Here is a 10,487-nt window from a genome sequence, read left to right on the forward strand (position 1 = left end):
GATTGACACAGGGCTGTTCACATAGCCAATCACAGTGCGCCGTGCCTCATTTGCATAAAGTGGCCGCATGCCATTGGCTTGGTGCGTGCTGCTGCAAACCGCCTCGCGTGCCATTACAGATGTCTTCTCCTCAGAGGCACAAATGGAGTCTTAAAAATAGATAAAATGTTATTTGTTTTATGTAAATGTCTGTGCTAGAAATAAACAAACCTCATTGTTATCATTTACAGCAGGCATTTCTATGTTTGAGGAGTGGACATACAAGCTTAGCAGGAAAAGATATTATTTTATTTTATGGATTTATTCTCTCGGCACATTAACCTACACAGTTCCCACCAAAATATCCTCCATTGTTAGAATCATGAATCCTTTCGGGGCCACAATGTAATCATTCATTTCAAAACATTTCACGGATATTTCTGTTTTTGCAATAGTTCTTTAAATAAACAACACACACTGTCGCAGATAGTGGCTGCACTATAAAAAGACTCTGTCAATACAGACTCGACATTCTTCCCGTACACTCACACCAAGCACTATAACATTTTTGACGAGCACGGAGCAAAGTTGGAAGCAAACATCCAGCGCATTCCCCCCTCCTCCCCTCCTCCCCTTATCACTCCAGCGCCCGGCCCGGCCGCTGCTGCTGCTCGCTCCTGCTTTGTTGTTTGTCCCTGCAGGGCTGATTGAGCAGCGCGTGACTGACGGCCCGCGGGGGTGTTGTCCAATCAGCGGTCTGCCCCGCGCCCAATGGGTGAGTCCTCTCTGCTATTGGCTGAGGCGAGTGTGGGAAAGAATGCAGAGAGGGTTTCACACGAACTGGGAGCACGCGAGCCGTCTATAAGTACCGCAGCGGCGTGTGTCGGCGGCAGAAGCGGAGATACGTCCTGCACGACGCAACGCACGCTCCCGTACTCAGATGACAGCGCAGTGATAACAAGCGATATAACGCAGACTGATCGGTGGACCCGACTGTCGCGCATCTCTTATATGTTCTGCAGCGACACATAAAGATTTTTTTTTTCTTCTTTCCTGGCGCTTCCAAAGAGGATTTACTTCTTTTACGCATTTTCCCTGCTTTGATCAATAATGCCAGCTGACACTATGGAAAAGCAGACGGCATCTCCCATTGCCGGTGCCCCTGCAAACGGATCACACACACCGGACAAACCGAAAAATGCCAGCGAGCATAGAAAAGTAAGTATTTTTGATTGTTTTCACATGCAAAGATATTATGTGTGTATTAAGTGAGAACGTGTTTATAAAAAGTTGAGTTTGTCATTCAGTTGGGTGTAATACACGCAGTCTGCAAGTTGACATCTGCTCTGGTTGAACATCAAATTTATAGAGAATTGTTTATTCTTTGCAGTCATCCAAACCCATCATGGAAAAACGCCGCAGAGCAAGAATAAACGAAAGCCTTGGGCAGCTCAAGACACTCATCCTGGACGCACTTAAAAAAGACGTAAGTTGAATTTTGATGGCTTTAACAACTGTTTCTCCTTTGTTATTTATTATTTTTGAATGTGCCTTGGATACATATTCAACTTTTAATGTCATCTTCCACAGAGCTCCAGACACTCCAAGCTGGAGAAAGCAGACATCCTGGAAATGACAGTGAAGCACTTGAGGAACCTGCAACGCGTACAGATGAGTGGTAAGTTTATTTAATCATACAAGTGGGTCCAAAACAGTATGACGCCACTAGGAAGTCACTGGAAGAGTCACAAAACCACGAATGCGTCACTAATATCTGTCATCTCTCTCTCTCTTTCCTCCCCCAGCAGCACTCTCAGCAGATGCTACCGTCCTGAGCAAATACAGAGCAGGATTCAACGAGTGCATGAACGAGGTCACCCGCTTCCTGTCCACCTCAGAGGGGGTGAACACGGAGGTGAGGTCGAGGCTCCTCAACCACTTGTCCAGCTGCATGAGCCAGATGATGTCCATGAACTACCCGCAGCAGGCCCCGTCCCAGCAGGCGCACCTGGCACAGCCCCTCCATGTGCAGCTCCCATCCACTCTGCCCATCAGCGGCGCCGCCATGGGCTCCAAACTCAGTCCTGCAGAGGCCGTCTCCCCCAAGGTCTTTGGTGGGTTCCAGCTGGTGCCCGCAACCGACGGACAGTTCGCTTTTTTGATCCCTAACCCGGCCTTTGCCTCCGCCACAGCCCCTGTTATCCCTCTTTACGCAAACGCAGGAGTGCCTGTTGCAGTTAACGCCAGTCCGGTGCACGGCGGCTCGGCACCGACTGCAGCATCTCCAGTCCACGGCATGACGTCCTTCTCTGGGGGGTCCCAGGCGGTCAGCCCGGTTGGGGTCAGCACCGGCTCAGAGAGCAACGAGCCTGTGTGGAGGCCTTGGTAGCGTAAAGGCCAAGAGACTCATGTGAAACCAGTTTGCATTACTTTTCCAGTTTAGACTTTTAACTGACTGCACACAAGGCTGTTGCGGGGGTTTGAACCTGTGACTTTTCCACTACGGGACGGTAACTCTAACCACTTAATACCCACCCGTAGTTCTAATTGTTTCGTTTTATGGAACAGGGGCCTTAGATGGCACAACGTTTTTATCATTTATTGCCTGATTCCAAAATTTGGATGTTGGTGATAAATATGCTGTACACGCAGATGGAAGATTTATAGGATTTTTTGTTATGAAGTACTTTTTATGAAAAGGTTTAGTTTTGTACAGAGTTGTTATTGATTGTTATACCAAAGCTGTGTTTTATATTCCTTGTTGTTTTTGTGTTGAAAGGAAAAAAACTGAAGTTGGGTGATGGCCCATTGTTTTAATAAATGAGATTTCAGAAATTAATTTTCTTGTCTACAGCCTGTTTCTATTATTGTTTTGTCACACTTTGATTAAGGATGTAAAGAGCCTTTCTGTAGTCTTTTAGGCCGGTGCGTAAAACATTTGCGTAAAAGCTCAGAAAATGATAAATTAGAGAATATAACACACCCTCAGCGGTTTCAGCCAAAGCCAAAACGAAATACAAACTATTAATAATGTTCCCAATATCAACTCCTATAGCCTATCAATTAATCTACTAAGTTTTAACTGGCCATCTTGTCACCAGTTTGGCGGGAGCTCTTTACATCTGGCCCACTGGAGAATGGTCCAGGGGACAATGGGGGTGTATTTTTCTATTGCTATAAAGGTAATTAAAAGTTTGAAAAGGGTCTCATCCTGTATGCAGCGGGAGCTTTAAGAAGTCTTAAACCCTATTCATGAGCCTGGGAAATGCGCTCAGGGGTTAATGTCACTAACAGATTGCCTCAGTGAAAGGAGAATATGGAAGGATCTTCGCTTCCTTTTGTGTATCAATTGTTCAATCCCACTCCCAGTGGGCCTACACCTCAATAAAGGAGAAAACGAGGGAACTTGGATAGTTTTGGTGTGAGAGCGGGGAGGTCTGACTGAAGTCGGGGCAGATAAATCAACCTGTTGCAGCACATTTGTAAGATTAGAATTTACTCTCACTGTCTCTCTCTCTCACACACTCAAGATCATTTAAATTGGCTTAAAGTTTGTGGCCATCTGTAGGTGCCTTTTCCTCACAGCTCTACACACTTTTCTGTGTATTAAAGGTCTCCATATCTCTCACTCTCTCTCTCTTCCCCGCGTCTCTGTTTATCCATGGGTGTAAACTTATCTTCCTCCAGTGAGTGGGCTCCGGAACTAGGAGACGTATTTCTGTGTCGGGCGGCGTGGCGCTAGCCGTGTGTCAGCCACTTGCAGTCGGCGGGCCCCTTTACTTGGGATTATGTTACAGCTTGGTGACCGCCGGTCAAAACCCCTCAACATTTAATACTCCACTGGCGCGCCGTGGGTGCGCATGGCTGGCACAGGCCAAAAGCAAGTGGGTTTTAAAGTGTTTCTTAGCCCTGACCACCAGCACATAAGATAAACATTCTCACTGCTTTCTTCAATCCAAAATATTTAGGTTGCAAACTTGAAGCTATCTCATGCACAAATGTAACCACATCCGTGCTCAGACGGCTCATATTCCTTCCAAAAAAACAACCTTATCTCCTCGGAACAGTGAAAAAACGCACAATATTCGTTGTTTCTAATATTTCACGTTTTGCGAGGCCTGTATGCCACTTTACAGGTGAGAAGTGATTACTGACATAAATATTTGCCTATTAAATCATATATATATTTACAGTTTCTTTGCATTGTAAATAAATAAAAATATGTCACGGTATGTTCAACTCTGAAGAAAAATGAAAAGTAGCCTACGTTGTTGACAAAACAATCTAACAAAAGTAAGGTTGTCAACTTGGCGTACGTGACTTGTGATGGGTGTTTTTGAACTGATAACGCACAACTCCTGGTATTCATCTGCGTTTAACAGTTTGACTGTCTTGCTAATTCATGTAGTTGCGTTCTCGCTGTCACCCTTGAGTGCCAGTGCCCTGCAGATGACACCGTCGATAAATGGCATGTGAAAGCCCAGTGCCAATGATGTTTAAGAAGCTTCCTTTTGCAAGGAGGCATAGTGAAACACCAGTTGGCAGCGTGTGTGGGTTCTGCGGTTGTTCCTACTGCCTTCGTGTCTGAGTTAATAGTTCAGAGATGCCTTTGTGGAGCTGAGGTCGTGAGAACCGAGCGAACTAGTCTGCCTGCGGCCGGGCACAGTGCCAGTCAGTAAATCCCCGCTGGCAGGCTCAGGTCGTGCAGCCGCTCTGCAGAGGTGAGGAGGCGAACACACACACACACGCGTGGCCGCCAAGAAGCGAGCCTGGTCCGGTGTAAACATGAGGGATCTTGGATCCAACTGCATCCACTCCCAAGAGAAGTTGACTGAGTCCATCTATTTTTATATGGCAACATTTTGTAGGCTATTAGTCTTTCACTGCAGCAAGTCAGGTTAAAGCTGCTACGTCTGCTGCGGTCTTCAGAGTGTTAGGAAATATGCAGGAAGATAAAAAAAAATACCAAGTAGGCCTACATACTGTTTGCATTGATGAAATCAAAGAGAAAAAGCATTATGTTAAATAGAAAGAGACCGTCAGATCAAGTTTGGAAAGTTTCATATACTTAGGCAAGAAGAAAGATAAAAACAACACACACTATTAGTGTGAACACATAATGGCACCGTATAGGCTAAAATAGCAAAATAGAAATGTAGGCTGAAATAGTCTATATGTGAATTTACAGATGTCTGTTGCTGAAAGTAATGTATATCCAGGTGGACTGTTTGAATCCTCATTCTTGATCTGCTGCCTTGCTCAACTCACTGAGCTGCAGTTAATTTGTTTTGTATTTAGTTAATTTGTTTTTATCAAATATAAATCGAAACAGGCGGGAATCCCTCTCTGGTGATGAAAGGGATTCCTATAGGGGGCTGAATCTCCCTCGGGGATGTGGCCATCACGTCCCTTGGGAGAAGTCGCTATTGAAGGGGGGTAGGGGTCGTCAGTGGAGCCACAAATTATCATTCTCATTAGCGACTGAATGGAGGAACGCGCGCGCAACGTTGCCGCCAAACTCTTCATCATTCAAAGATCACATCTCCCTCCAAATTTATAATTACTGTTGTTGCAGAAGGCCTCATTTAGCCTGCACGTAGCGCTTTTTGTAGGCCTGTGCAATTTCTACAGTTGCACCTTTCATGCAGGTCTGCAACAGTCTAAAGACATAAAGGGAGAGTTTCTGTCTCTCTCCTCCTCACTCATTTTAAGTATCAGTAAGTAAATCAACAGAGCTCCTAAAAGTAATCAATGTGAACATATTTTCATTTCCCCATACCAGACTTCTAGATTTTAACATAACTGAAATAAGGACATGCCAATTAAGAGAGAGTCACTCTCAATTGTCTTGAGGTTAATATTTGATGCAGCATATACACAGTGGAATAAAACATTATTATTAACAGTGGAAAAACAACTGAACTCACTAGTATCTCACTCATTTTACATTACATTGAAAACTGACAAAAAGTCATAGTTTCCAGTTTGACAATAGTGTGTTTTCCATAAACAACCCTGATGAGAGGGGTTTCCTCATCACGTACCTTGTTACGCTACATTAACTTTGAATGTCACATGAAGTGTCAAGAATGTGCAGGTTTTCATTCCAACCTGACGTTATCAGGTGATTTCCCTGGTTAGTTCTTACTCATTGGTTACAGGCTGAAAACCTCCACCTTTACCCCTTTTAAACATGACTTCTGTTCTGTTCTGGAGGTACACAGGCTATATTAATATTATTATTATACACTCAATATCTCTCAAGCAGCAGATCACCTCAAGCACAAAGATGTTTTTGCTTGGAGCTCTGACAGTTGTTGCTCATTCTGAAAGTTGGTTGAGGAATATAGGCCACCCTGTTGCCTGTGGTAGTAAATTTCTTTTGAGAGCTCCACTGCTCTGACTTTCACATGGATGACAGGCTATATTTGCTCCTCAATTTGAAGACGCTGCAGCCACGAGAACATAAGGAAATGTTCTGCATGCTTTGGCCACAGGTCCTGGACTGGTGAGGAAAAGGCGGGGCTGGAGCAGGCATCGCAGATGAAGTGTGTACATATGTGTCTGTCTGTATGTGTACTGGACACTCCTCCTTGCACCTGTTTTCTTGAGAATAAGAGAGGGTGATAGGGAGAGGCAGATAAGTACGAGGAGATAGACGAACAGACCAAGAGGGGTGGGATAAGAAAAAAGAAAAAGAAGGCGTTGAAACAAAATGCTTCAGTTGAGTGTGTGATCCAAGTGACATGTCTGCAGGTGTTTATCATGAAGGACGTTAGGGAAAATGATGTAAGCAGCAACACTGGAGATTAAGCTGACGCAGATTATGAATTTTTTTAGTGTCACCTCATATTTGACTCCTTGACACCTTATTAACAGGTGTTCACTTTTTATGTTTAAGCCATACTCGCCTTCCTCCTCCCAACGCCCTCTCTTTTTTTTGGCTCCCTCCAAGCTTCCATCCAGTCTCAGTATTTATAGCCAGGGACCACTTATCCCTGGGACTGGGTGTGAGGTGTTGGGTGTGTGCAGACGGAGGAGGTGAGGCAGGGTGGGCAGACGCAATGGGACGCGTCGAGCCTGATCAAATATCACAGGGCCTGTGTGCCGCGTGGGCTCCGTTGATCCTCACCGCTTGTCTACAGAACGTATTTCTGAGGCCAGGTTTGGCTTTTCAGCAGCTTCTCCCGTTTCACGGCATGAGGCCTGTGGCTTACAGCCTTTGCAACTGGTGCAGATTCCACAAGCGAAAGTAAATGGTCCTCTTGACAGGGCTAGAGGTCATCCTGCAGACTCCTAGGTGGCCTTGTAGGAGCCCTGCCCTTAAATTTGAGCGCATTTTATTTATGTGTCTATCTGAGGGGTCATCCTTGTCTTCCCCCAGCAGCATTGGCAGCTGTTGTTCTATTTTAGCTCTGGTTCAGCAGCAAGTCTCAGAGGTAAATACTCAGCTAATGGTGCTCAAATGTTGGAGATAAGAAAATGAAACAGCTTAGAGATGTAATGATGTCATAACCCCTTTAAGAGATGAGTAAAATGATTTTTTCCATGAACAACCAAGATAACGCGGTTCTTGAGCTGCAGCAAGTGGTAAGTATACCCTCTCGGGAAAATTTAGTGTGACTTGACGCATGATGATAAAGAATCATTGAATATGATAAAGACTGAGTAAGCAGCATATAGAAAGGATAGATCATGGAGTATGTTGTTCACTGAATGCCAATTTACCATAAATTTTAAATTAATTAATGAAGATAACTCAATACCACCACTTCATGAATGCATTCAAGTGTGTTTTTGTTTGTGTGTGTGCGTGCGCGTGTGTGTGTGTGTGTGTGTGTGTGTGTGTGTGTGTGTGTGTGTGTGTGTGTGAATCAGCTTGTGTCTCACCACATGCCCAGACACGTCCCTAATTTGACACTTGAGAACAACTTGCGCAGTGATCTGACTCATATGTCAAAATGCCACTGTCTGTTGTTTGTGTGTGTGTTCACCCTCTTTCTCTCTTTCTGCATGTGTGCATGCGTGCACGTGTGTGTGTGTGTGTGTGTGTGCACGCGTAGGGGGAAGCAAAGTGTATTTGTGTGTAGATTGCATTGTGTTGTTGGGTGACAGTGTGAGAAAAAACCTTTGACCTATTTCACTGACAAACCCTGCAAGATAAATACCATATAATATATCTGTTACTGTCACCATGTTGTTGGCCAAGTAGTCTCATGTAATCTCGTGTAAGGTGAGAGATATATCGAGATGATACATTTTCTAACCTCTATATACCTGTTTTGCATTTTACATTTTGGCTTTTCATATCAGGCAAAACATTTCATTTCTACAAGGTTTTGTGCCCATGTTGGATTTTTAGTAATTTGCACTACAAATGTCAAAATAATTTTGAGTTAAAGGACCAGTGTGTAGGATTTAGTCATTTAGATTGCAACCAACTGAATACCCCTCCCCTTCCAAGTGTGTAAGAGAACCTACAAAACTTGCAAAAAACGCAAAAGGTCCTCTCTAGAGCCAGTGTTTGGTTGGTCCATTCTGGACTACTGTAGAAACATAGTGGTGCAACATGGCAGGCTCCATGGAAGACAACCTGCTCCTTATGCAGATATAAAGGGCTCATTCTAAGGTAATTTTTTATTTTTATTTTCATGGGATAAGACACTAATAAAAAAAATTCTGCCAAGTCTGTTCTTCCACTAAATTCTACACACTACACCTTTAAGTTATCTTATTTCTGGAACAGGAGTAAGTCACTCTCTGTCTCTTTACGTTACAAAAAATCCAAGTATCCCATGCAGTTTCCCATCACATTATTAGCAGAAGATCAAGGCGACTCTCAGTCTTACATTTAGCAAATGAAATACAAGCATATTTGACTGGGAGGTGTTGAAAAGCTTTCTTTCCTGACCAGCTATCCGCTGGTAAGGCCTGTGGTCCTCTCTGAAACCTGGCTAAGCTAGGCGATGACAGCTGCACTGTTACAAGAGCATTATCACTGGCACTGTAGAGACGGGGGGCATTGTCCCCTAAGCAGGATGTCCTGGTGACCGGTCCCATCTCATATATGCTATCCTTTGTGTGTCTCTTTCTGTGGACATTGGGGCAAATCCTTATAACAGATGTGACCAGGATCACCTTTTTAAAATGTTGAGCTCTTCCTTCCCATGTCAGTAGATCAACTTGTTTTTTCCCTTTCTTTAGCGTGAAGTTTCCATATATATGGATTTTGATGGAAAATGCCAAGCAGAGACTGGAAATGCAGCGTAGTTGTGGGTGTGGGTGTATGTGTTTATGTACTGCGTGTGGTAGAGAGTTGGAGTTATGAGATGAGCCCTTGTCTTTTTTTTTCTCTCTTTTCCTTTCTTCTTCCCTCTCCTCCTCTTTTCATGCCCTGGGAAGGTAAACACTCATCCTCTTTGCTCTTGTTTTTCTTGTAGTAACTGTTGAACAGTGTGTGCTCCACTCATGGTTTTATTGCCTGGATTGTAATGCAAGAGGCAGGGGAGACAAGTGTCAATAAGTGGATGGGCTCTCTCCAAACAAATGCGCCCAGAGAATGGGCCAAGAGAGCCGAGAATGCAGCTGGGTACACACACACACACACACACACACACACACACACACACACACACACACACACACACACACACACACACACACACATACACACACACACACACACAAATGGTTTTGTAATGCCCATCTCCCTGAAGACATTGGTCAAACGTCATTCAAACAAGATAAGGTAACTGCACAGCTCACGTAGCTATAATTTCCATTTTTTTAAATCCCTTTGGGACATAACGCTCTAGAACAGGGTCTACCTAGGTCAAGCTTTCCACAAGTATAGGAGTCCCCCGTGAAAACTAACTGCACCATTACAGAGTCTATGTTTTGAAAGTAAAACAAGCTTAATCTGTTTAAGCTTCCAAGATGCCCCACAGCCTTTCTGTACATATCATAAACCAGATTTGCAAAGAAACAAAACATTAACCTGCAAAAAAAGCCTAAAATACAAATGTTACACATTTGTTTTAAACATTTTATTATTAAAGTCTGGGTGTAGTTTTAGTTATGGCTGGTGTGAGACGACTTTGGGTGTGTTTTGACCAACTTTATTGCAATTGTGTGTACATTTTTTTTGGCCTATTTTCATTGGCCTGTCCACAATTTGATATTAGCAGTAGACTACTCTAGTTCAGCTGTTGTAGACTGTTTATAAATGTATGATGTCATTTCTGCACTATTATGTCCAAATCAAACAAAAATACTGTTGAGAAATCATGTGTTAGTTAAAAAATTACAACTGACATAACAAGGAAATTTAAAACACATAATCTATCAACACTTTCAAAGTTCCCTGCACACATCAGTCACCCCGCTGTCATACTCTTATCTCTGCCGATATAACAAACAGCTTTTTAGTGGTACTTAACAATGGTCTGACAGAAGGTAAACAGTGCCCCTGCAGCCGCCTTGTGGCTCTGCTTGTGTCTTTCTGTCCG

General features: G+C 43.7%; 1 protein-coding gene across 2 annotated transcripts; it reads left to right on the plus strand.

Moving 5' to 3' along the window:
* Positions 1 to 843: 843 nt before the first annotated feature.
* Positions 844 to 2,780, plus strand: her9 (hairy-related 9). 2 transcript variants are annotated; one of them, XM_044351570.1, is made up of 4 exons: positions 844 to 1,197; positions 1,370 to 1,465; positions 1,570 to 1,657; positions 1,788 to 2,780. In XM_044351570.1, exons 1-4 carry the CDS (start codon positions 1,090 to 1,092, stop codon positions 2,366 to 2,368), a joined length of 873 nt encoding a protein of 290 aa, XP_044207505.1. In that variant the 5' UTR covers positions 844 to 1,089; the 3' UTR covers positions 2,369 to 2,780. The 2 variants fall into 2 exon arrangements, with proteins under 2 accessions (XP_044207505.1, XP_044207504.1); XM_044351569.1 differs by having other exon boundaries at positions 846 to 1,197; positions 1,785 to 2,780.
* The last annotated feature ends 7,707 nt before the right edge of the window (positions 2,781 to 10,487 follow it).

This window comes from Thunnus albacares, chromosome 5, assembly GCF_914725855.1.
Source record: "Thunnus albacares chromosome 5, fThuAlb1.1, whole genome shotgun sequence".
NCBI classification, from domain to species: Eukaryota; Metazoa; Chordata; class Actinopteri; order Scombriformes; family Scombridae; genus Thunnus; species Thunnus albacares.

Coding starts and splice junctions, on each gene's coding strand:
- her9 (XM_044351569.1), top strand. CDS start 1,090: ATGCCAGCTGACACTATGGAAAAGCAGACGGCATCTCCCATTGCCGGT. Junction 1,466..1,569: donor TGGACGCACTTAAAAAAGAC/GTAAGTTGAATT, acceptor CATCTTCCACAG/AGCTCCAGACACTCCAAGCT. Junction 1,658..1,784: donor GCAACGCGTACAGATGAGTG/GTAAGTTTATTT, acceptor TTCCTCCCCCAG/CAGCACTCTCAGCAGATGCT.